The sequence below is a fragment of the Eschrichtius robustus genome, chromosome 3, assembly GCF_028021215.1.
Source record: "Eschrichtius robustus isolate mEscRob2 chromosome 3, mEscRob2.pri, whole genome shotgun sequence".
In the NCBI taxonomy this organism is placed as follows: Eukaryota; Metazoa; Chordata; class Mammalia; order Artiodactyla; family Eschrichtiidae; genus Eschrichtius; species Eschrichtius robustus.
In genome coordinates, this window is record NC_090826.1 from 151150826 (window position 1) to 151177581 (window position 26756).

The following is a 26756-nucleotide window of genomic DNA, read 5'->3' on the forward strand; positions in this document are numbered from 1 at the left end:
CAAGATCATTCAAATCACACATTAAATTTGAGGTTTCTATTAGACATCTAAGTGAAGAAGTCCAGGAGGTAGTCAAATATGCATGCACATCTGGGATTCAGGGGAGAGTCCAGGATGCCCAAATGGGAGTGGTCAGCATATGAATGAGACTGAATGAGATCACGATGTGTAAATACAGAGAAGAAGCCTGAGAACTGAACCCTGGGGCCTTGTAATTTTCAGGGGCTGGGGGATGAGGAAGAACCAGCAAGGTGATGGAGAAGGAGCAGCCATCTGGGGAGCAGGAAAGCTGATATCGTCTCCCATTTACTGATCAATCCGTCTCAGGAAAGGCAGGTTTACAAAGGGGTTAAGACCGAGGGTATTGGATTCAACTGGATCTGGATTCAAATCTCCATCACATAGTAAGTACAAAATGAGTTTACACTTCATATATGCCACTGGAACTAGTATAGGACCTGGAGGGTACTTGTTCAGTAATCACTGATTGCACATTACTGTACACTGGGCATATATTGAGTGGCAAGGGAGTTTATGAGAAAGAATAAAACAGAGGCCCTGGCCTCAGGGAGCTCAGAGTCCTGAGGGAAGGAGCAGTCCTAGAAGCCGATGATTGTCCATGACATCACAACATGATAAATTCTTGAATGAAAGTATGAGCCATGCACCGAGAGAACAGAGGAGGCGTGATTAATCCAGCCTGCGATGGCCTGACTTAAATGTGATGCTTTTTTTTTCTCATTCACCTTTTACATGCCATTTTGCCCATAAAATTCATGACTCTTCTGAGCACCACCAGTTAACCTACATGACAGTTTATGAGAATGCTTTTCTTTAGGAGAAAAGAAGTGGGGAAAAAATCCTCAGGATATAGACTACGGTCCTACATTTTAAAAAATGAAGTTAAGAGTTACCATCTTGAATGAAATTGAATCTATAATTGCCTCTTAGCCCAAATTGACAGCAGCTGCTATGTTCTCCCACTTTTGACTGTTAGCAAATCACTCCGCAGTGTGGTTCTCCCATCACAGGCTTAACTGCCCAGCCTGTTACATCTGGTGTGGGAGGCTTCAGTGATCTTAATCTTTTTCCTTGGGCGCTGATTTACCTTCCATTTTGGGGGCAGCTTTTCTTGTTCAGATAGTGAAGCCCCAAGAATGTCAGCCTTTCCCATATTGAACCATACATTTCTCATGAAGAAGATTTCTAGCATCTTCTTGTGGTTTTTATTTCTCCTTGTTTTCCTCTCTGTGCATTTATTCTGGCTAGAACTAAAAATTTTAGAAATAAAGTTTGCAGCTAAAGATGTCCTTCATGAGTTTACAAACCATGGTTTAACAAACCAAGCTACTTGACAGCAATGGGAAAGCATTGTTTTGGGTAGGGAGAAAAAGCTCCCAAATGAGAATGTTTATATTTGCCTAAAGATGTCCTTAACAATATACAGTATGCTTTAGGCCTGGCCTATATAGTGATTGTATGCCAGGAAAACAATTAGACTCAAATCAGTGATGTTCTTTCTCTTGGTAGTTATGACATATCAAAGATTAAAATTGTCCTGTGTTTCTTGTTTCAAAGTACACCTGTGTGTATGTGAAGTCTTAAATGTTTTAATAGTCCACAGCTAATCAGCTTATTGTAATATTGTATGTATAATGAGATCAATGTCTTGTGTTTTCATCCTTTGTGAATTAAAAATTCTCACTTGTTTTCTTGTCATAACAACAACAAAAAAAATTCTTGCACTGAAAATTCCACAAAGGCAGATTGCAAAGCTGCTTGTAAGTAAGTCAGTGTTGAAGGCGGACTACCTTCATTCTGCAGACTTAGAGCTCCTCCAGCTCTGCCTGAAGAGGGCATTTTGGAGCCAGATGAATGTTTGGATCATTGTGTCCTCCAATCCTAAAGTAACTGTAACTGTAGTCCCTTTGATGGCTGGGGTGGATGACAGTGAATGTATCTGGGACAAGGCAGGAAAAGAGATTAGGGCAGCATGGGTAAGTGTTGAGCATTGTCAGCTGGGATCCAAGGAGGACATTCTCTTCAACCAGCCAGGAATATACCCAGGAACCAGTGTTTGTTCTTCCAAAAACAAAAAGACCATGAAGAATCATTAAAAGGAAATAAAATTAGACAATTGTGTAGCCCTGATTCAAAAATGAAGAAAACACTACCTTTTCTCTTAGAAAAGATAGTTAAGGTGTATTTCCTATGAAGGGTATATATTATTTGAAGAATAACTGCTCTTCAAAGTTGTCCCTGTACTTCAGCCTTTAACTAAAGGGACCAAGTGTCTTTTAAAGTAGGAATCCCAATGACACTGAGTACAATGGACTGAATATTTGTGTCCCCGCGCCCCATTGCCAAATTCATATGTCGAAATCCTAACCCCCAATGTGATGGTAGCAGGAGCTGGGGCCTCTGGAAAGTGATTTGGTCATGAGGGTGGAGCTCTCATGAATGGGATTAGTGCCCTTATGAAAAGGACTCCAGAGAGCAACCTCATCTCTTCCACCATGGGAGGACACAGCAAGAAGATGGCCTTCTAAGAACTTAGAAGTTGGTCTTCACCAGGCACCAAATCTTCTTGGACTTCCCAGCCTCCATAACTGTGAGAAATAAATATCTGTTGTTTATAAGCCACCCAGTCTATGGTATTTTGTTATAGCAGCGCAAATGGACTAAGACACCAAGTTTCTCAATGAGTAGATTAGCAAGGAGTTCAGTCTTCCCTCTGGTTTGGCCAAGTCTCTCAATGATACTGACCCAGTCCAGAGGATCAGTCCTGGTTACATTCATCAGCAGTCACTGCTGAAGCCTGGCTGTGTTCCAGGGGGCAAGAGGAGACATTCTCCCTAGCCCTCCCTGTGCCCTCCCCCAGCTCCCCCCAATTTGTTATACTCAGTCTCAGGCATGCCACTAGCTGCCAGTGGTATAGCTCTTTAGGGTCCGAGTTCTTCACTTGATGGGTGCATGGCCATTTCCCTTGGCACACCCATAGTGTCAAGGTAGGTGGGTTGGAAGGAGGCTTCAGCATCAGCCTCATGCCGTTCCCAGAACCAACTCACCCCTATGATGGGCTCCAGGCCCTAGGTCACTACTGTCTTACGGTGAAGGTCATTTCAGTGGCCTTGTCATAACTGTCTGTCATTGAGCCTTGTCAGGGCCCCTCTAGTTCATCTGACATGTTCTGGTGACTCTGAATCTCAAAGAGACTAGATCTACAAAGCTCAATATGAGCCATTATTGTTGTTGAGCATCATTTGCTGTCTAAGCATAAGTTCCTATTAAATTAAACTGAATGAAATAGGAAGGGTGGGGAGGAGTTGGCTCTGCCACTCACAGATGAGTGTGTGTGTGTATATGTATGTTGTGGGGAGAAGAACAGGCTATAAAGACCTGAGAGCGCATTCTACTGAGGTCCAGGACTCTAATTTTCTTTCTCGTGATTTCCTAAGAGAGTCTAGGGTAGGGCAAATACCAAGGTGTTGAAGACAGATTTGGGGTGACAGGGAAATTTTATAACCTCTAGCTAATTTGCCGTCATCAGAGTCAACTGTCTAAAATTCTTGAACCTTCAGCCAGTTTGGACAGAGGCCTTGCACTGCCAGTAGTAACAATATAGAACACTTCTGTAAGTTTTTACAACCACATAACAGGCCAGATAAAAATCATACAGTAGGTAGGCCAGGAAACCCAGAAGAGAGAGCTGCTAAGAGCCCTGGGAATCCAGAGAGAGGCAGACATGCTTCTTTGGTCTATCACAAACATCAATTTTTCACAACCCAATTAGTAATGCTGAGTATCTCTGTGCTACACCTTTAGGGAATGAAATGCTCTGGCTCTTCCTGTGCAAGAGTTGGTCACCTCCGTGGGGAAAGCAAAAGGATGCACTCCTAGAAATAAATAATTAAGACAACAGACTCTGGACAAGGCCTCTGGGCATGACCTTTAGCTGCCCTGGTTAGCATTGTGTGACCAGCTACCTTCAGAAGGAAATGCTTATATACCTCCCACATGGCCACTCTACATAGCAACAACCTGATTCCTGGCATTAAGGAAGAGTTTGCTCCTAGTGGTCAGGGCATTTAGGTTGAGAAGTGAGATGGCAGCAGCTGGCACCCCTTCTGTCCGTTCCAGAGCTAGGGTAGACCAGACGGAAGGCTTTTTACCATTTACCAAAAGGCTTTACTCCAGGCTTTACCATTCATCAAGAAGGCACAGACATCTCCCAGGAGAGGGCGGCTACTGTGCCTGGAGAGCCGGCTGCCTTGTTGTAGTGAAAAACCATCTGAACAAGTAAAAAGACAAGGCTAAGTCAGGGTAGTAGGAGCAGGGACCGGGGCTGGCAGGGACATCTACCCTCGTATTGGATTAGAAGAGGTTGGCCATCTCCTGGGAGAGTGAGGTAGGTATTTCTTACAAAAAGCAAAGTCCCCAGTTTCCTACAGGGCTATGAGCAAAAATGCTGTTAATTATGTTAATTACAATAACAGAGCACTTCAGTTCTCAGGAGAGCTTTTCATCTTCAAAGGGACTCCAGGATGGAGCATTACCCGTTGACATGAAAGTCTCTGGAGTTTCAGAACTGATGTCTGAAGTCCGAGGGGCCCTAGCTGTGTGGGACAGGCAATGCCCAAGGAATTCTCTTGCTTCAGGGTGGGGAGCAGGTCAAGGCAGGGTTATGTGTCCAGAAACTGGCCCTTGCCTCCCTGAAATTGGAGAGGCAGGGGGATGGAGTGTCAGCCTCAGTCCAGTTCAACCGAGTCCTGCCCCCTATATCGGGGTTGCCAGATAGGTACAGGACACTCAGTTAAATTTGAATTTCAGATAAGCAAAAAGCGCACGGATGCACTAAACAATTATTCGCTGCACACACACACACACACACACACACACACACACACACACACACACACACACACACACACACACACAGCCCCTGCGCAATCAGAGGCTGGGCTTCCTACCCAGAGACTCCGACCTGAGAGCTCAGCAAGTCTGGGCGTGTTCCCCCAAGGCCACAGGGAACAGGTGCTCTCTAGACCTGCCCAGACCCAGCCTCTTTCTCACCCTCCTGTGGGAATGCGAGAAAGTCCTCCTTTCAGGGACTCAGGACTGGGCTGCTGGGCAGACAATCCAGCTTTCCCAACTCCCTTATTTGCCTTGGATTTGGGGATGAAACAACCTCAGGGATGGAATGTCTCAAGTCTCCCTTCCCTCCCCTCTTTCCTTCTCTACACCCTGATATCCACCCCACCACTCTGTAGCTTAAGGGAGAAGAAGCCTGTGGCCACCCCCCCCACCCCCACCCCCGCCATCGCCCTGAACTGCTGGAATAGAAATTCCTCTGTGACAAAACCCAGGGAGAAATGGTCCCTGGGCTGAGATGAGCTTTCTGCCTAGGCGGTGGAATCCAGGCCACCAGGACGGGTCTGGGCCTGAGCTAGAAATGCCTCTGGTTTCCCAGGCTGGGCGGGAAGGGAAGACAAGCTGGCACTTGCCACAGCGCAGAATAGCAACTGGGAGGCGGCCATGCCTGCTCTGAAACAGCGAAACTCTTGGGGCCTCCAGACACTGAAGCACTTAGAGAGAGGTTCCCAGGCCCCTAAACCTCCAGATCCAGCCCCTGGGTTCAGTCAGTCAGGGTCAAGGACAGAGCATCTTGCCTTCTTCACGCCCCCAGGACAGACAGATGGTCATGCACATTCACATCCTGGGATATTACTTCAGGCCTGTGGGCAAGATTAACATTCCAAAGCTTGGGTTCCCCTCCATGACCTAATGCAAAGGACACGGAGGTAGGCAGATCGGGCCTGGCCAGCTTCTTACTCACCATTTACCAGCTGGTAATTTATCCATTTACCTTGGATAAGACTCTTTTAAAGATTAAATTGAAGAAAAATCCCCCAATGGACTTGAAAATAAATCCATTTAAGGAAAATGAATGTGTGCAAGATGAACTGACTGGCCAGCAATGCAGTGCATGGGGTTCTGGTACAGAAAGCAGAGCACTGAGCCGTGACTGTGCCTTCAAATACAAGATTCTGGAAAGAGTCCAGAAATTGGTAAATTACTCTCAGAATTGTATAGAGGAACAACAGCTTTCCCCTGCGAATTGTAATAGTTGGCAAAACATGCTAGTGTTTCCTTCTCTCCTTATCCTCTCTTAATAAATTGAAAGTATATGAATATATGAATAAAATGTGACACAGTTCATGGGCATCGTTCAGATCATTACCTGCCAATTATGGGAGTCTGTTGAACATTGAACAACAAATGTTTCTTGACTGACTAAACTACTGTCTGATTTGATGAAGGGAGGAAGAGAGGAAGAAAGAGGGGAAGGAAGGAAGGATTGATTTTATGTCAACTGAGTAGATCTTAGCAGAAATCCTGACTCTGATTTTAGAAGGCTCAAACACTGATATTTTATTTCCCCAAATCCCCCTTCACCGGCTCTATTGTTTTCCCACCTCCTTTCATTTCTTTCTTTCTTTTTAATTAATTTTTATTGGAGTATAGTTGCTTCACAATGTTGTGTTAGTTTCTACTGTACAGCCCACCTCCTTTCATTTCTATGTATGCAGCAGCCATGAGCAGCTCTGCTAATAATGTTTGTAAAAGAGTGAACTAGATCAGAAAAAGCCTTGTAGCTACCTGGTACCCCTAGGGATTTAGTCGTCCAGGATCCTGGCCAGCAAGATCTGGTGGGCCCTTGTTTGGATTTGAAAGACCCAGAAAAAACTGCTACTGCTAGCAACTCAACGTTTTACAGATGTCACTGTGCTGGGGAGGGACAGGTGGTGAGTGGGCTGCCTCATCTCTGATTCCTAGGTCTGAACAAGATAAGAGAGGGAAAACAGTCCCAGAGAACGGGATCAGAAGTTTCTCAGGGGGGTTAAAATCAAGTGGAGCCACACACAGGACATCTGAGCTGTCCCCACATCCTGGATAGGGGATAAGGGGGTGGTGTAAGGGTCTGACAAAGAGCTGTTTCTACTCTTCGACTCTTAGTCTATCTTAATCCATCTCTCTTGCAAGACATTTTGTCTATTTCCAAGTTCAGAGATTTGAACTTGAACCTGAGTGTGGCCACTTCCCGTGTCATCTATTATCCTCCATGAGCCTCAGTTTCCTCAAGCGTACAATACAAATACTAATAACGAACACATACATATACATTTAGCAAACATGTTTGAACACCTACTGTGTGCCAGGCTCTGTGGCAAGCACTGAGAGCACAGTGGAAATAAGACAAAGTCCCTGTCCTCCTGGAGCTTACTTACACTCCAGGCAGAAGCCCCCAGAGGGCAGATCCTATGGGGGGTTTTATATACAATTAAAATTTTATACGTAATCAAGATTTTTAAAAAACTTGTTGCAAACATATAAAAAATTGGAAGATTTTATATAAAAATCTAGATTTCCCAGTGGCAAAACTGGGCCTGTCTTTCTGTACAGCAACCATCAGCCAGAACTCTGGCTGCTTCCTTTAAAAGGAACGCATGCTTTCCAAGTAGACACAGTCTCCGACATTCCCAGACACTCTTACCTTGTTCAAACTTAAACAATATTTTTGTTTATTTGTTTGTTTACCTAAAACCCTTCAATGTTCCCTCACTGTAAATAGGAGAAAGTCTAGCTCTTTGATATGACATTCCATTCAAGGCCTTCCAGATCTGTTTCCTGCGTAATGCATCCCTATAAATGCTACACACCAGCAGAAACTGCAGTTTCCTGACCATCCCATGTGGTACCTCTGAACCTGTGCAGCGCTGTTTTCTTTGCCTAAAATGTCTTTTGCTTCTGTTTTTCTATCCAGATAATTAATATTGACATTTAAGGGTCATCTTAAACATCTCCCTCTTTCTTTGTGCAGGCTTCCTGTGAGGAAATGCCCAGAGAGTCACATGGTCTGGAGACCCTCAAAGATGCAAATGGTCCACTTGAGACCAAAGGGGAATCAATTGTTCTTTAGCTTATGGTTGGGCCCAGGGACCTTCCAATTGGTGGCAACTTGTAAAAAGCCTCAGCTTTCCCAATAAGTGGGGACAAAATATAAACATTAAATGAAATAATGTCTGTAAGTGAAATTAGACAATACTTTTTAAAAAATTGAATGGAATTATTGATGCTGGATAAGTAGCAGCTATTATTCCAGTTGTTATTATTATTCGAAGTGGAGGCCACTTCATCAAGGATGATAGGTCAGCAGCTGCAAAGTGTGTTCAGAGAAGAAGAGTCTGTTAGGGCTGCAGGGTAGCGGAATAGTAAGAGATGTGATTGGACAAACAGAAGAGGGGCAGCAAGGGGCCTTCCAACTCATCTCCCTGCTTGGCTGTTTTCTCCTTTCTCTTTATTTTAAACACAGCAGCCAGAGTGATCCTGCAAAACAAGTCACCCCATGTCACTTTTCTGCTCAAAACCCCTAGTGGCCCCCTATCTCTATCAGAGTAAAAGCTGCAGCTATTAGATCTCAGATCTCACATCCCAACCGTCTCCCCTCTCTCCTCACTCTGCCAGACACTGGGCCTCATTCTGACCTCCCTGCTCATCCTTTAAAGTGTGCTCTTACCTCAGGGCCTTTGCACTTGCCAGCCTCTCTTTCTGGACCCATATTCCCTCTGCTATCCCCAGGGTTCCCTCCTTCATTTTCTTAGATCTTTACTTAGATGTCTTCTTCTTGCTGGTTAGTCTATCTAAAATTTTACTTCTCCCTTGCCCCCTCCACTTCCTGACCTGTTGCCTTACTGTCCTTAGAACTTATCACCAACTAACATGCTTTACTTATCACACTTGTTTATCTTGGTTATTGTCTATCTCCCCCACTAGAATATAAGCACTATGAGAGCAGAAGTTTTTATCTGTTTCTCTTGCTCACTGCTGTATCCCCAGCACCTAGAACAGAGCCTGACACATAGTAGATACACAATAAACATTTGTCGGATGAGTGAATCAAGTTTCTCGATTCAATAAACATTGGGAAATCACAGAATGTTTTTGACCAGAAGAGTAAACCGATCCGAGCTCACAAAGAGGCTTAGGATAGATTAGGGTAGGGGATAGGATGGGGCCACAATAGTAGAAGGATACACATGTGAAGGTTTAAACAGAGGGCTTCAGTAGGAATAAAAGAAAACAATAGGAGGCAGTAAGTTTCATGAGGGCAGGGATTTTGTCTGGCATACAAGAGGCGCTGAATAAATATTTACTGAAGGATGAATGAAGGAATAATGCTTGTGTCTCATGTGGGATGGACCCAGGGCTCTGGTTTGGGTCTGTCTTAGAAAAGATATAAATCTTTTTTGATCTTGACTCGGATGTTCTCGTGGTCAGGGGTTACACGAGATCAACACTGAACTCTTATATCTGTATGTACATCTTCCCTTTCTTCCGGGATTGGGCAAACCCTCCATGGCATTCAGTCACCTTGTAGGCCTCAGTTCAACTCAGACAAATGGGGATTCAGACTGTGGGAATTGAGGAGGGGGGTCGAGCTGTAGGTGTCTAGGAGCACCATCCAGATCGAATGACCTTTTTGAACGCTATACAACCAAACTTTTAAGCGACGTGGAGAAATTAGTGTGGAAGGCAGCCCATAGTGTGGAAAATCAGTGTGCCAGTCCAGAGCCACTCAAGAGGGAGGAAATCCCTGTGGACACCATCTTTACCTTTTCTGCAGAACGATAGGTAATGGAATAGGAGGCTAATCTAGGTTGAGGTGGTGTATGTGGACTCTGTTAAGAGAAAGTTCCCACAGTGGAGGGGTGGAGGGATGGAGGGGTGGAGGTGGGGCTGGTACTTGGTCAAAGAACCTCTCGTTCATGCCCTCCCTTGTCTGCCCTTTAGTTAGCTACATCTCCTCAAAGGAATTATTCACTAGGCTCTGATATCCACACTTGGACCTTGCCCCTAATACAATCAACAGAAATGAGGTGCTTCACATTCTCCCTGCCCCAAGAATAAATATACAGTAACTCATTTCTGAACTCTTCAGGTTTTAATTAAACCAATGCCTGGTGCCCAGAACTGTGCCAGATCCTTGCCTAAATATGGGAGGTGCAGCAGTGGAGAAAACATACATTTGCTGCTTTACTTATTTGTTGCTTTACTTATTTCATTTAATCCTTTTGTCAGTCCTGAGAAATAGGCAGTATCCTCATGCATGAGTTGAGTAAACTGAGGCCCAGCCAGCTCACACAGCTAGGAATTGAAAGAGGGGAAATCTGAGACAAATTTTGACTAATTCCAAAGCACAGGTTGTTTTTCTGAGGACGTCAGTGCTGCCTCTATAATTTACTTGTAGAACTACGAATTGTTAGAACTAGAAGGTGATTGTGGGATTTGTTCAGCTCCTTCAGATAAAGGGGCTCAGGCTCAGACAGCGACGGTGACAAGCTCTGCTGTCACCAAGTACCAAAGAAAGATCTGACACCCAGGTCTCTCCTGATTCCCAGGTGCTCTTTCTTCTTCCTTTAAAAAAAAATACAGATAATAATATTTTTCTTAAATTTTATATATATCTGCTTTAAAAATTAAGTAGTACTGAAAGCTTTAAAATCAAAATATCAGCCCTCCCCACTCCTTATTTTTGTTGATGTAATATTTCATCTCCTAATATTTTCTGTTGAAATCTTTCATCCATCTTATCTCCCCGCCTGTGCTTTTGTCCTCTCTTAACCTCGTGGGTTAATATCTTTTTTTTTTATTCCTTCCTTGTCATTTTACTGGAATGGCCTGGGGAGGGAGACAAGATAAAACACATTTGGTCAGTCAGTCTTATTGAACAGAAGTCCAGTTTTTCATCTCACTGACCCCCAATGATCCTGTATCCCCAGATAACTCATTTTTCTGAAGTCAACACATTCTCCACTGTTCATGGAGATCACCCTGCCCCTAGCCCTGTGCCAGGAGCTCCTGACTTACAGGAGTTCCTGTCTGGCCTGTGCCTTGCTGCCCTCAAGGACTTGACTGAGGCCTGGAGAGAATGATTTACAGGAGGAAACAAAAAGCAGAAAATAGCAGTGAGAAGCCCTCCCATCCACACAGCACTTGTCCAATTTCAGAGAGCTTTCATATCCACGATCTCATTTCATAGCCATAGATAATCACAGGATAGGTAGTTTGGTGCTGACCAAAGTCAAAATCAGGACACTGCTCTGTCCCAACAGGGAAACATATTTGAAATCAGGACTATGAACCCTCACGTTCATGGTACTTGTAACTTCTTGTTTGGCTCTTTTATCTGCAGGTCCAGTGACAACTTTCTTTGCCAGGGGAGATGGAAGTGGACTGTTAGATTGGCGCTGAAGGGAAGAAGTTTGGAGGGAGGGCCCCAGGTGGGCAGCGTACTTCCAAGGGAGTTACTGAGCCTTCTTTTTTTTTTTTTTTTAATAATTAATGTTTTAACTCCCATAGGCAATGTTTTGTCTTTTTTTTTTTTTTTTTTCATTTATTTATTTATGGCTGTGTTGGGTCTTCGTTTCTCTGCGAGGGCTTTCTCTAGTTGCGGCAAGCGGGGGCCACTCTTCATCGCGCTGCGCGGGCCTCTTACTGTCGCAGCCTCTCTTGTTGCGGAGCACAGGCGCCAGATGCGCAGGCTCAGCAATTGTGGCTCACGGGCCTAGTTGCTCCGCGGCATGTGGGATCTTCCCAGACCAGGGCTCGAACCCGTGTCCCCTGCATTGGCAGGCAGATTCTCAACCACTGCGCCACCAGGGAAGCCCCTGAGCCTTCTTTTTCCTCCTCCTCCTCTTATACAGATCCAAGTTTGGAATAAAGAAAGCTGCTTCTCTGAGAACACTTACCAATGCTCAGCTTGGTCCAAGGATAAGAAGAGAGTCAGAAACAAATAATTCTGAACACTTTAGTGGAGAATTCTCCTAAAGTCCCAAGCCAAAGTCTGTTTCATTGTCTGGGTTGGAAAGTCAGATTCATTTATGGATTTCTGCTGCAGCTTCTGTTGCAGAAATCTCCGTGATTCTAGGATTTAGATTGCATTCTGGGATGCAGTCTATGGAGGGTAAGGGGACAGAGGAAAGGGCAACACCAATGTGCACTACAATTTAGGTTGTTGTTCAGGCAATGTGTTAGGCCCATCTGTAGCCCCAGTACCTTGAAACACTTGATGGAGCCAGAGATAAACCAGGGCGTAGAAAGGACTTGGGGTAGACCTGATGGGTTCCAGAATTGCCTTTCAGAGGCTGGCTGGGGTCTGAGTTCCTCTGAGAGAGCACAGAATTGGATTGTTTAGCTTGAAGTCCCTACACTTTCTTCAGCAGCTCCACTGACATGCAGCCCAGTCTGAGGTTATTTGCTGTCACTGATTCCAGGAACACTCTCCACTGTACCGAGCCATTGGGAAAGATTCCAGTTGCCATGCCCTCTACTCTGCCAAGAAGAGGGTGGGATTTGGTTCACATTTGGGCTTTGGGCTTTGGGATTTGGGCTTTATTGTCATATGTTTGATATTGCAGAGGCTAAAGCCACAGGGTGGTGAAAAAGACCCCTCCTCACCAGGTAAGAGTTGCCTGGGAGCCAGAGAGGGAAATTCCCTGATTCCCTGTAGTTGTGAATCACGGCCTCTGTGCTCAAACGTACATCCCACTGCCTGAAACTCAGACTCACGAGTGACTCAGTAATGCCTCACCTGAGCAGGGACATAGGGCAAAATGCTGGGAACACTGCAGGCTTAAGCCACACTGGGGATGTCTGAATCCCATGAGAGCTCTTTTGAGAACATAGAAGAATTGATTCCTCTAGAGCCCTTGCAGGGGCTCACAAGATGTTCTTATTCCTCAGACCAAGCAGATGAGGTATGTCTCAAGCAAAGGAGACTTCAGGGTGGCCTATTGCCAGCTCTCATCATCTGAAGAGCCAGGAATTTCCTCCTGATCTCTACCTTAATTCCTCCTGCTTTATTCCCTTTCATTGATTCTTCAGTAGAGTGACACAAGAGTTGTTCACCATAGTATCGACCGTGTCTAGATGCATGGGTAACTTTAAAAAAAAAAATTAACAACCAGTGCAGCACAGTCAGAATAGACTCTGGCTGGGGTGCTGAACAGGGTCCAAGCGGGAAGAGCTCTGGGCTTGGGTTCTAGTCTTGGCTTTGTGGCTAATTTGCTATGTGACCTTAAGCAAATCACTTGACCTCCCTGGGCCTCAGTTTTCTCACCTTTAAAAAAGAGATATTTGGACTAGAGGTTGCAAACTCATATGCCTACAGAATCGGGCAATTAAAGTAAATGAATGAATCCAATATGATGGGGTTGTCCTGACTGCTAACTGTAGACTCCCTCTAAATGGGCAGCTGTTGCCTGTTGGAAATGCTGACCTAGGCTGTCCAGAGCATTTGACTCTTCAAGAGATGCTAAGGATCTGGATGTTTATGTGAAATCTCCCAATGTTTAAAAAACTGTGTGGGGGACTTCCCTGGTGGCACAGTGGTTGAGAAGCCTCCTGCCAATGCAGGGGACAGGGGTTCGAGCCCTGGTCCAGGAAGATCCCACATGCCGTGGAGCAACTAAGCCCGTGCACCACAACAACTGAGCCCACGTGCTGCAACTACTGAGCCTGTGTGCTGCAACTACTGAAGCCCGTGCGCCTAGAGCCTGTGCTCTGCAACAAGAGAAGCCACCGCAATGAGAAGCCCATACACCGCAACGAAGAGTAGCCCCCGCTTGCCGCAACTAGAGAAAGCCCATGCGCAGCAACGAGGACCCAATGTAGCCAAAAAATAAAAAAAATTTAAAAAACCAAAAAACGTGAGAGTCAAACAAACATCTCTAAGCCAGTTTCATCCCTAGACTAGAGGATTTGAAGGGCCCTCCCAGCTCAAATTTTCTGATTCTAAAATATGTGTCTTCCAGGGAATTCCCTGGCGGTCAAGTGGTTAGGACTTGGAGCCTTCACTGCTGTGTCCCCGGGGTTCAATCCCTGGTCAGGGAACTAAGATTCCACAAGCTACACAGAGCAGAAGAAAAAAAAAAATGTGTCTTCCAAAGAAGATCACTAAGAAATCACCTTAGTTATGGTAATTTCAGCTACTGGAAAAGTGAATGTCCGTGTGTGCACTCATACTTGTATGCCATTGGGCTTTTGGCTCCCCTCAAATGACACTCTCCTGGTGGTCTTCCTCCATCACACACACCTGCAGTGGACTGTTTGCTTGGTCTCAGGAGCCCAGCCCTGGGCCAGATGGAAGATATGGCTTGTCCCGTGAGCTCATCAGCAGTAATAGGCTGGCTGTGCTGACGAGATAGCCCTTCCCTTCCCCTAAGTGAAGGGAAGAGCGGCCACAAGCAGTGACTGAGACAGAGGCTGCCTGAGTCAGGATCTGGGCCTTGCTGCCTTCCCAGGCCTTTGCTGGCTATGTCCCTAGGCTGAATTGGGACGAGGAATCAAGTCCACAGTATTACCAATCTGGAGCTCTCCAACCCATCTGTATTAGTTTGCTAGGGCTACTGCAAAAAAGCACAGACTGGGTGGCTTAAACAACAGAAATTTATTGTCTCACAGTACTGGAGGCTAGAAGTCCAAAATCAAGGTGTCTGTAAGGTTGGTTCCTTCTGAGGACTTTGAGTGAGGGAAGGATCTGTCCCAGGCTTCTCTCCTTGGCTTGCAGATGGCTGCATCTCTTCACATCATCTTCCTTCAATGCCTATCTGTCTCTGTGTCCAAATTTCCTTTTTTTAGAATGACACCAGTCGTATTTGATTAGGGCCCACTCTAATGACTGCATTTCAACTTGCTTACCTCTGTGAAGACTTTATCTCCAAGCACGATCACATTCTGAGATACTGCAGGTTATAGGACCTCAACATCTGAATTTGGGGGGGGGGCACAATTCAGTCATAACACTACTCCATCACGGTCTCTCATTCATTGCTTTAAACTCCAAAACCTAAGTACCCTGCTTATGGCCCTTCTTACCTGTGACAGCCTAGTGCTTCCACATCTCATGTGCTAGTACACAGCTCACTTAAGCATGCACTTTACATGCACTGGAGTTCTCTGCAGTGGGAAAGGTGAGGGAACTTTTATCAAGCACCTGTTAAGGGACATACAGGCCTTGAATTTCAGGTAATATAGATGTCTGTTTATTCCATGAGGCAATGCCAATATGGTACTTTTTATCCTCACACCAATAAAAATGGTATTTATACTGCACTTGGAAAGTGCCAAATACCGTTCCAAGCACTTTATATGAAGTAATTTTTTGAATGCCCACAACACCCCTTTGAGGTGGGTACTATTATTTACGTCCATCTACAGATAAGAAACTGAGGCCCTGACAGCTTAAAAAACTTGCCCAAGTCTGTAGTAACTGATGGAGTTGGATTTGAATCTCAGTAGTTGGCTCCAGAGGCCATGCTTTTAATCATTACCTGATAGTATTTGGAAAAGGCAGGACTATTACTCTCATAAAATAGATGAGGAAACTGAAACTGAGCAGCTAAGCAACTCACTCAGGGTCATAGGGGTAAAAGGCAGAGTGAAGGCAGAATTCCTGCCCTGGAAGCCACAGGGCTTCCCTCAGAAGGGACCAAGTGTCCTGAGTCCCTTCCCCATACCCCACTCCACTTATACAGGCCCACAGGTATTAGGGCCAACCCAGAATCTCTAAATCCTTATTTGTAGTTAACCGTCTCCATACCGCAGGGTGATTATGGGACATGAAGGAAGGGAGGCACCTTCTCGACTTAGATCTAAATCTTTTCGATTTATTTTTCCTCCCAGTCGCTTCCAGTTCAGAAGACCACCAGCCCCAAGGGGTCAGATCTAGACCCCAGTCCCGGAATTTTCTCAGCCCGGATTAGAAGCGGGGGAGGGCGGTGGGGAAAGGGCTGGGCGGGGCTGGGCCGCCCAGGAACGCAGAGTATCATATTTCTCGAAACCCGCCAATCCTGAACGCAGGGGGGTGTGGCCACACCTGGGAGGCGTGGCCAGACGGCATATGGGTCCGCGGCGTCCCGAGGCGAGGCGCTGACGTGAGCTTGGCTCACCTGGGCGGGGAAGGTGAGGGCCGGTGTGGGACTGGGAGCGGAGCCTGCAGTCCCTACCTGCGCAGAGCCAGGTGTTGCTTGCCCAACCGGCCGAGGAGAGCAGTGGCGACGGGTGATCCTGACTGGGGACTTGGTTCGGAGGGACGTTCGCTTCTGGCAGCCGGATTGAAGAAAGGTGGGGACGCCAACGTCTGGAGCCTCGCTTGAGGGAGGGAGGACACGCCCGCCGGTGAAGAAGCGTCCCCTCTAGAGTTTGTGGGGGTGAGGAAAGCTTGCTTAAGGACATCTTTTTGTTTGGGGATACCCTCCAGGGCTGGGTGCCCATCGCTCTGCTTCAGGTAGCTTTCGGGCGGTCCTAGCCCGGGGGCGCTGGGCCCTTACCGACCCCCTACTTCTGTCGACTCCCTTTCCCTCCCGCCCAACTGGAGTGTGCGGGTCTCGGGCCCCTACCCACCAACCGTCGGGGAGCGCTAAGGCTCCTGCACCACGCTGGTCCTCCCAGCTCACTGCTCCGCAGGCCCCTGGATCCCGAAGAGGGAATTTCCCAGGCCGGCCGGCCCTTGATTTTGGTGGGTGTTTTGGGAAATTGCGCGTCGGGGCGGCCAGTCACTTTAGCCAGTTTGTTTCCTCTCCTGGGATTTGTTTAGCACCGTCAGGCCCCTGCCCTGGGCCTGAGAGACACCCGTGAATTTCCAAGTAGCTAAGATACGTGCTGGCGAGGGTGGCGCCGGGCGTGGTTGCTCTGGGGGTGAGGCCCTCTTCGCCTGAAACGGCTGGAGGGCTGGTATAGAGAAGTGGGGAATGTCTTCCAGGCCTGACTGGAAAGCAGGCCCAGGGTGCCACTGTTTACAGGGAGCCTGCTGTGTGGTAAAGGGGTCATCCCTACCCCAACCCTGCTCTCTTGGTGGATGTCAAAAGTGGAAGCCAGGGAAGGGAGAGGAAGAAGGCGTTTGAGTAGGGGTTGGTGAAGGCTGGTGCTGACCCAGGAGAGTAGTTTTCGATGTTTGTATAATGCGTGACAGCAGCACCTGTACCCTGTAGCTCCCTCTCTCCAGCCCCCAACTTCAATCAAGCAGGGAGGCAGGGCGTGGGAATTATGGCTAGAGGCCCAGAATTTACCCCTGAACAGGGCTAAACTAAATGGAGGAAAGACTGGGGAACTTGGAAGATGGCATTTCAGGTCTCTCCAGGAGGAAGGGAAAAAGCAGGACCACTACTGAGGCCTGTCTGCAAGAAATGAGGGTGTGTGTTTTACTCTGAGCAAAACCATTGACGACTGAATCTTGGCTTTGGGGTGGCCGTGTTCCTGGAAACTAGTCTGGGCACGGGCTGCAGAGGTGGCAGTATGGGTGTTTGTAGGGGACCTGTTCCCTGGAATGGGGGTGTGAGAGAGGATGGTTTATGCCTTGGCGAGGTTAATAGTGTCCCTGCTCAGTGCCCAGTATGAGGGGAGTGGATGGGTTAGATCTTTGTTCTTTGGCTAGTTGAATACCTGTTGGAGACACAGGCCTTGAATTTTGCTGTGGTGGCAGCTAGAGATACCAGAGCTGAGTTAAACTAGGCTAAGCTTGTTCTGTGGGCATTGGGATTTGGGTCTTGATAGTGTTCTGAAAGAGAACTCTGGTTTAGGTGTGTTTAAGGGTGGGTGTCATGCAGTCTCCTCCCTAACCACTTCGTTGGCCCTCCGTGCTGCTTGGATCTTTGTTGATGTTTTTCATTTACTTTCTTGGTGTATAGAAGAAGGGAGGGACTTAGAAGGCTGGGTGCAGTGGCAGGAAATGGTACAGCACACTCTGACTCAGAAGTGTTGGGTCCAGGCCCCAGATAAAACACTTTGCTGTGCCTCAGTTAACCCAGCTGTAAAATGGGGATGATAACAATGGGGATGATAATTTCATTATGAGGATGAAATCAGACACTGTAAATAAAAGCGCATGTAAAAACTGTTAAGCCTGTGTAGATAGAGAGGATTGTTGTTACCATGGTTTCATTAGCTGAAGGCCATCATCTTTTATATCTCCCAGTGGCCAAGAAGTGTCTTAGCTTCCTGTGGTTAAAAAAAATACTACTTGTAGTGTTTTGTTTTTAAATTGTGAATCGAAACATGTCATTGTAGGAAAATGTGAATCGTATATAAAAGTACTTAGGCACGTATAAAATTCACCCACAGTCCTATCACCAGGTAACCACTAAGAACGTCTTGTTGCATCGATGTGTTATTTCTTTCCCTTTTAAAAATTCTCTGTGCTTATGTACACAAGTGCATGTTATGTTACAAGATGGAGAGACTACTATACAGTCAATATTGTATGATGCCTTTTCCCCCCTTAAGTACATATTTAAACATTTTCCCAAATCCAGTAAAAATTCTTCAGATGCCTCGATGTTAATGGCTACTTGATATTGCAGCCTATGAATGTCTAATTAGATATTTTTCTCTGTGATTTTGGTTGCTTCCAAATTTTCCCTCTCTGCCTGTTCTTATCGTCTAAGGTACTGGGTGGCAGGTGGAGGAGATCTTGGTCGACTTTCAGAAGGTGGAGAGGGTTAGCTGTGATGGAGGTGGGGCATGGAGGAGGAGGAGGAGGCTGGGGCAGCGTTGCTCCTGTGTACTGCCATCTTGGGGGAATGCTGAGAACACAGGGCTCTAGATCTTCGTCATCGACCTCTAAGGGTGGCTGCCTCTCCCTCCCCATCACTCTGCAGTTCCTCGTGTTGGCCTGGTTGCCTTAATTTTTTTTGATGTGCTGTGGATCAACTAGGATAAGCCCTGTTCTTCAAAGCCCATGATCTGTCAAGAGGTGGATTTCACGTGTCTGCCAGGCCTCGACACAAGACTGACCAATATTGCAACAGAAATTCTCAAAAGCCCCTCACTAGGTGGACCAGTTTGCTGCCCATTTCCCTGTTCTCTTTGTTCTTCCTTTACCCCATCCCCCTTCCCGCAGGCCAGGACTGAGGAAGAGAAGGCTAGAACTTGCCCTGGGGAGAATATGCATTCCCTCCTCCTTATAAGGTAAATGTTCTCCATGGTTTGATAGCTTGACTTTGCTGTCCTACAGAGCAACCTACACCAAGGCCAAGAACATGGGGGTGGGGGGCACTTGAATACCGAGTGCCACCTCACCTGCCCACTGTGAGCTGCTCCCAGGGGGGAAGGTTTCAGTTGCAGAACTCGGTAATTGGGTCAGAAGGCTCAGGTGAGAGCAGGTCCTGCCTTGCTCTTAAAGTGCCAGTGACTGAGCTGGGTTTGAGTTTTCCCGTTTGTTGGGAGCCTGGCTGGGGAGAGAAGTGGCCTTAGGACCCACCCCTTAAGCTAAGCTCCTCCAAGGGGGAGCCTTCGGCTGACTCAGCTGGTTTGGTTTCTGAACCGTGATCCAGGTGGGAATCTTTCTGGGTGGGAAGGTGACTTATTTATCTTCCTTTTCTCAGGTCATTGGATGTTTGAGCAATTCCAATGTGGATTTCTTCAGGGAGTCTGATGAGAACATTGTGTTTAGTAACAAATGTCGCCCTTGTCACACAGCAGCTGACGGACAAATATTTGTTGAATGAACGTTCTTTTGCAGGCTTGTCTTTCTCACATGAAGTAAAAACAAAGAGAAATGAGAACGCCAAAAAATCTAAACACAACACCCCAGGCAGACACTTCTCCGGTAACTGCTTTTTCCTTTAGGCACCCAATCTGGGCAGGCCTTTGTTTCCCGCTGTGAGTGCTGGCTGCTGCCACCGAATGTTATCTGCTAACGCTATGCCCTTTATGAGAATCAATTGCAGACTTTACCCAGACTGGCTCCTGCAACCAATCAGTTCAATTCAGCCTCTGTGGGGAGGTAAACAGGCCCAGGTGAGGAGGCTATCCTAGCAGTACAGAGCTTGTCTTATGACTGGTTTTAGTACTCTAGGGTTAGGAACTGTGGTATTTGATCATTCTAGGGCATCTTAGCTTTACCAGACTCAGGGACAGGGCAGGGTTCTTACACTTTGTCTCCAGTGCTCCCAAGCCTTCTCCTAGACACTGGATTGTTGGTGGGGATAACCAGCTCAGACCACCCACCCCTGCATTTTTTTTTTTTTTGGTGCAGAACCTTTGGGTGGCCCAGAGAAAGGAAAACTGACTTGAGGCCCAGCTCTCAGATCCCTGTGGATACAACTGCCTGCTCATCTATGTAAGTGAGGACTTTGGAACCAGGGACCATCCCTCGCCTACTTCTCTCTCATCACAATGCTGTCATTTCTTACTAAAATATTCCCATTCACCTTAGTTGTCTAAAAAGAGAGTATGCTTCAAGTTCTTGCCTATATACCTGCTGTTTCCATAACTTTTTTCTTCCTTCTCCCGAGACGAGATTGAAAAGAACAGTTTCTCTCCTCTTCCCTTGGTACTTGTGGAAGGACTGTTTTCCAGCAGGGATGACATCATCTTTTTATTTTTCTGCCTCAGGATTTAAATAGAAGAAATGTGATCTACTTACCTGATAAGTCTGATTTGGCTAGAGTATGAAAAATAAATGGCTTTGGAATAAGAATCAAAAGAACCTTTTACCCTCTTTTCTTTTCTTCCCCACCTGGCACAGTTTATTCCCATATTTAGTTTCTTTGCCGTAATCTAATGAAACTGTAGCTCTATCATATGGGAACAGTGGCTGGGAACTTTTCCCAGGGGCTGGCCTAATTCTCCTCTCCCCATTTCTTCCCCCTCCCCCCAACCCAGATCATGGCTCTCCACCCCCGCAGAGTTCGGCTGAAGCCCTGGTTGGTGGCCCAAGTGGATAGTGGCCTGTATCCTGGGCTCATCTGGCTACATAGGGACTCCAAACGCTTCCAGATTCCCTGGAAACATGCCACCCGGCATAGCCCCCAACAGGAGGAGGAAAATACCATTTTCAAGGTAAAGGTCTTCTTTCACCATCTGACTTGAAGTGTTTTCCAGTTCTCTCAGACCTTTCTGGTTTCTTGTTCTTCTGTTTTCAATTTTGGCTTGAAGAAGGTACTAGATCCAAAATGCTGATGCAACAAAGAGAATGTTTATGATGGGGGGGCGGGGGCAAACTTAGCAGGCATAGTAATTTCTCTTGTTGGGGCATGTCTGTTATGGTTGAGGCCATTTATTCTTTCCCATTGGTCAAAGCTACTCAACTCATGTCCCAAGGGATCCCAGGTGTGATCGGCTAAACTCCTGTAAGTGCGTGTATGCTGTGGTTGTTCTAGAGCTCCCGAGGGTCAGCCAGCAATCAACCCTTCATTTGCTCAGGGCTCTTGCTCTGGCCCGGGAATGGCCGTCCAGATCAGGGCAGAACTACTGAGCGTTAGCAGGCTCCTAACAGCCTGTAGCATGGGTGTCGAGGGCCCTTTGCAAGTTTTTCTTTTGATGTTAAAACATTTTGCCCCATCCATAACCTCCGCTTAAAAATGAAAGGCGATTTAATTACAGGTTTTTATTCTACAAACATGTTTTCTTAACTGAGGAGTAGCTCTGATGTGAGAGTTATTTTGCTTCACTGAAAATAAGATTGAATCACATGGCATTTCATAAAATGTAAGGGAAACCAAAGTCTAAGACAGAAGTAGGTGGGAAGCTCATTGTGGGTAGGGGTATTATGTGGTTTGTAACTCCGGAGCCCATGCCTCTGCTCCAGACCAACTTCTCTGTGCTGGTCAGTCTTCCATCTCATGAGTAGCTTTAGTTCCTGCACTCCCAAGACACAGAGAAACGAGTTTCCCCATTTCTTCCCTGACTGTAAGCTGGAAGTCAGAAGTGAAATCCAGTCCCTACCCTGAGCCTCTCAAGATTGATGCTCCAGGTTCTTGCTGAGACTGGGCCAGGAAAGGTGGACTCATACCTCAAAGGAGAGCCAACTAGAGTTGTTTCCCACCCAACTCAGTTATATTGGGTGTAGAGGTGAGAGGTGGAGAAAAAATTGGCCTGTGAATACTTAGAAAGTAAATGAATGCTTTTAATGTAAAAATTAAATAATGATATGAAAGTGGTAAGGAAAACATCTATAAATCAGCACCAGTTATTGGAGCTGGCATCAGAGGGGGATGGGCCTGCCCTGGCCCAGCTGGCCTCTGGCTGTGGCCTTGGTCTGAAACTGGACTTGCTGTTGAAGTGCCTGGTGGTGGCTGGCCATGGGGGAGGAGACTGGTTCCTGAAAGCTCCACTCGTGAGAATGTTCTGTATGCTTAGGGCTTGAGGGAAAATTGGCTGTGGGAAGCTGCTTTGTCTTACTGATATCTGTGTATCTGTTTGCAGAATGCTAGGGAGGGCCTGGGTGTCAGGAGAAGAGTGAGGGTGCTTTCACAGATCCCACGCTCTGACAGGCCTTTGGCAGGATATGGGGTGTGGGCGGTGATGACTAGCATTAAATGGGTGCCTGTTCCATACCCTAGGTCCGTTATCTCATTTGCTTCTCGACAACACTGTAAGGGGGGCGGCACCCTCATGTTATAGATGCAAAAGCTGAGTCTCAGAGGGGCTATGTAACTTGCCCAAGTCACATAGCCAATAAGTGGTGGGGTTAGGGTTTGAACCCAGGCTTATCAGCTCCCCCATTATCAGACGGCCCCTTCTGACCAGGAGCTGGAAGACCTGGCTTCAGATCCTACTACCATCACTTGCATGTGCGGTCTTGGACAAGTCACATAATCTCTTTGGGCTTTAGCTTCCCCTTCAGTAAAATGGGGATAAAACCAGTCTTGCCTGCCTCACAGGATTGTTGTGAGAATTGAGTGAAATCAGTGTATGGGAAGGGACTCGTAAATTGCCATAAAAATGCAGAGACTGTGTCCATTTTAGGAAGAGAAATAGGGACCTGCCCAGTGACCAGAATCTCAGAAGCAAGACTCAGAATGGGTTTGAATAAGGGATGTTTATAAAGCACAACGATTGTCATGTGGTGGGTACCACCCTCTGCTGCATCAGCCAGGTTCTCTGCATCATCTGAGTGGGCCCTGGGGAATGGCTGTGTTGTGAGTAGGATGTCTGGGGCTGTGGTTCTGAGTTAGTCTGGCTGCTCTCTGTGGAGGGGCAGGGATTCAGGGAGCCACAGAAATTTTGCAGACCTGTGCCAAAGTCAGCACAGCCCAAGCCAGCTGGATGGGGCCAGAGGGGGAGTGGGCACGGAGGATCAAACAAAGAGAGGGGAAAACGTGAGGAGGCAGCAGCCAGGTACTGCCAGGTGCAACTGGAGATGTGCCTCTCCGACACTAGGGACTCACTGGGGTGAGGTTGAAATCCCCTACAGGGGGTTGGATGGAATGGCGCCTGCTGAGTGCCCAAGGGCAGCAGCTTTGTCAAACTGCTTCATTCCATACTGCACATCAAGTGGAGGAGCCCCCAGGTCTGAGAAGATGGTAAGAAGAAATGAGTGAATTGGAGGAGAAGGATTTAGATTGGCTATTGGGAGAAGCTTCCTCATGATTGTGAGGCTCTGCAGGGATTGACTGAGGGAGACCAGAGAGCTCAAAGGATGGGGCCGGAAAAATTCCACTTCGGCTTGAGGAAGCAGTCTACGTTCAGGAGCGGAGGCGAGGAGTTGGGACTGGACAAGCGATATGCCCTCTCCACTTGAACAAGCTGCCGTGTGCTTCCTGATCTTGAGTCCTCTGCAAAAGACATCCCCCTTTTCTGCACCAGCACATACGTCACACCCCTGAAGAAAGTGTAGACATCTGAGATACGTTAACAGTGGGGGAGGGCTGATAATCCCGTGAACAGACACAGAAATGCCTGTTAGACCTGGAAATTGAAAACCAGAGAGGCGGGGCCACACTGGTTTTGGCCCAGGCCACCAGCCACTGGTGTTCCCAGCAAAATGTTCCCAGTGTGGGAGTTTGAGGAAGTAGGGAAAGGCAGGCGGTTTGAGTTTATTAGGACTTGAGGCCCTCAGCCTCCCACTGAGGCAAGCTGAACCCCCAGAGCGTGCTTCCTGCCCTCCTATGGGCTGCTACTCCTAAAGGTACTTGGTTTCAACAGTTATTTGTGCATCAGGTTGAAGACTGAAGGGAGAGGGAACAAACAGCGAGCCTAAATTCTTCATATCATACGCCATCTCCCTTTCTCTTCTTATTATATAAGCAATTCATGTCAAAAACAAATAAGTAAAACAAAACAAAACAAAACAAAATTACCTGAAATCCTGCTATCCAAAAGTTACCATTAGTATTTTGGTGTATATTTGTTCCAGATTTTTCTTTATTTTCAACCCTTCATTATGGCCATTGTAGTCTTGACAGGTGATGCTGGCACAAGCACTTGAGATGAGACTCCTCTTTTTAAAAGATTGTATTTGCATTTGGCTTCATTTCCCTCAGGCCCTGCCTTGCCTGGTCCCCAGGGTGGTGTTTCCTGCTGCAGTCTCTGTAAATTGGAGTTGGGGTGATGGGGCGGTCAGGCAGGGCTGTGTGTATCTGTGTCTGTATGAGGGAGGGCGGGCACACTTTCCAGTGTTTCTGGGCAACAAGCAGGCACTCACTGCAGTTTCCTATCCCTCAGGCCTGGGCTGTGGAGACAGGGAAGTACCAGGAAGGGGTGGACGACCCCGACCCAGCTAAATGGAAGGCCCAGCTCCGCTGTGCGCTCAACAAGAGCAGGGAATTCAACCTGATGTACGACGGCACCAAGGAGGTGCCCATGAACCCCGTGAAGATATATCAAGTGTGTGACATCCCCCAGCCCCAGGGCTCGATCATTAACCCAGGTGAGGCCCCAGCTGCTGGGGAGAAGGTGGACAGTATGCCAGGTTCCGGGCTGGACCCTTAAAGTGATAGACGACTTGAAAGTCGTCTCGCTTACAAAGTTGAAGACTGGTAAAGCAAGAAATCCTGTCCTTAGAAAGAACCCAGAGAACAAAAGATATAAACTCAGCAAAGTCTTCCTGCTCACCCAGTGGAACAGTAAAGCATTAGAAAGAAGAGCGGGTATTGAGTTCTGTAAAAAGTAACTTCTCTTGGGACTCAACACTGAGAAGAGAGGCCAGATAGTTTAGAAGAAGGAGGGATTAAAACTTAGAAGGTCTGAGTTATAAACCTCGTTCTTTCCATTTCACTACTTGTGGGACATTGAATCAAGTCATTTGACCTTTTGAGCCTCAGCTTCTTCCACTATAAAATCTGGGTTCTCATCTTTCCTGCATATTTCAAAGGCTGTTCTAAGAATCAATTGACATGACATTATGAAGGCTATTAAGTTCTCTTTATAAATGATGGGTAAGTGATCATTTAATTTGTATGGTATTTTTCCTAGGAGAATACCACCTGATCCCTATATTTACTCAATGTTTAGCAAGTTCTGACTAAGAGCCAGATAATTTAGACTTGACCTCCAGTGAATCTAGTGAGGCTCTGCCATGAGGGACGGGTCTGTCTTCACATTAAGCTTACAAAGGAGAGAAGCTGTGGTCCTTGGGTCCTTAGAAGGGATGCTAATGTGTAGAAAGGGGTTTAGAGTAGGAATTAAAAGATTTCTAGGAGAAGGGAGTAGGGCCTGCAGCTCCTGGATAGGGGAGGGGATGAGAGCTTGCACTGGGGCTCCGTAGGAGGAGCTGGGAGTGGGGTGAACACCCTTGGTTCCCACTCTTTGGCACTGAGGGTGCATACTGAACCCAAGGAGCCTCTGTGCTGGCAGTGCCTAGCTTGAACAGTGGGTCAGCTGCAGGGGTGACAGTGCAATGTGAGCAGCTCACTTGTGACCTGTGTGTGTGTGTGTGTGTGTGTGTGTGTGTGTGTCTGATTCTCGGGTAGGATCCACTGGATCTGCTCCTTGGGATGAGAAAGATAATGATGCAGATGAAGAAGATGAGGAAGATGAGCTGGACCAGTCACAGCACCACGTTCCCATCCAGGACACCTTCCCCTTCCTGAACATCAATGGTGAGTGGGGGTGCGGGGTGGGACAGAGGCATGGAGAGGATGTAAGGGGCTTTGATTTTGCAACCGTTGACACCATATCCACCATGGCACTGGGAGCAGCGACCAGGCCCTGTGGCCAGGCTGCCAGTCTGTTAGCAAGTAGGAGTCATAGGCAAAGGAACTCCGTAGGCATAGTTATCCCAGTGGGGTGGCTTCTAGGCAGAGAGAGCATCTTCTGAATCTTATGTGATAATTCAGAGAAATTAAAAAATTAAATTCATTCTCAATCCCGCATACAAATACACAAGCTGTTATAAATTTTGCTGATTTCCTTCAGGCCAAGTGCAGAGATCATTTTCGTGAATTGTAGGCAAACTCTTCTGCTATTTCCCTCGGTATAAATTTTCTGTCACTGCCTTAACAGCCTCTGCTAAGGCTGTATCATGGGAAACTTGTGGCACTACAACTCTTAATACTAGGCTCTGATAAAATTTATCTACTAGAGACTTTTATATTTTTTTTAAATTGACTTTTTGAATTCAGCTTCCCAGGAAAGATGAGTTTAGAGGTTGGAGGGTCACTGTGAGACAGAGCAGGTACTGCATCTCCCATTGCACATTCTGAGGATGCCCAGACGCAAGGTGAATTGCTCTTCCGCAGCATCCTCACTTGAACTTTTCACTGACATGCTCCTAGTCATGTGACTTGCATTCAGTTGAGTAGCTTTTCACTACTTTTCTAAGTTCCATCTGACTGCTAGGGTCAAATGAGATACTTTTGCCACCTAGAAAATTTAGTATATCAAGATGATTCCTGTAGGGTTTTGGAGTGCCCTACTCTAGGTGATGCCCCGTCTTTTGAGAATCAGGAAATGACTCTTATCTGTCTACTTGC

General features: G+C 46.8%; 1 protein-coding gene across 3 annotated transcripts in view; it reads left to right on the forward strand.

The window, feature by feature from the left end:
* The first annotated feature begins 331 nt into the window (after positions 1–331).
* The window catches only part of IRF6 (interferon regulatory factor 6), a 31369-nt gene continuing 4944 nt past the window's right edge, over positions 332–26756 (forward strand). Inside the window, exons 1-5 of one of the 3 annotated variants that reach the window (XM_068541500.1) lie at positions 332–404; positions 20096–20179; positions 20725–20901; positions 24508–24712; positions 25755–25883. In XM_068541500.1, coding sequence (XP_068397601.1) covers positions 20728–20901; positions 24508–24712; positions 25755–25883 — 508 coding nt within the window. In that variant the 5' untranslated portion in view covers positions 332–404; positions 20096–20179; positions 20725–20727. Of the gene's footprint in view, positions 405–16011; positions 16272–20095; positions 20180–20724; positions 20902–24507; positions 24713–25754; positions 25884–26756 lie in introns of those variants that run through there. The other 2 variants (XM_068541497.1, XM_068541499.1) reach the window with 2 other exon arrangements.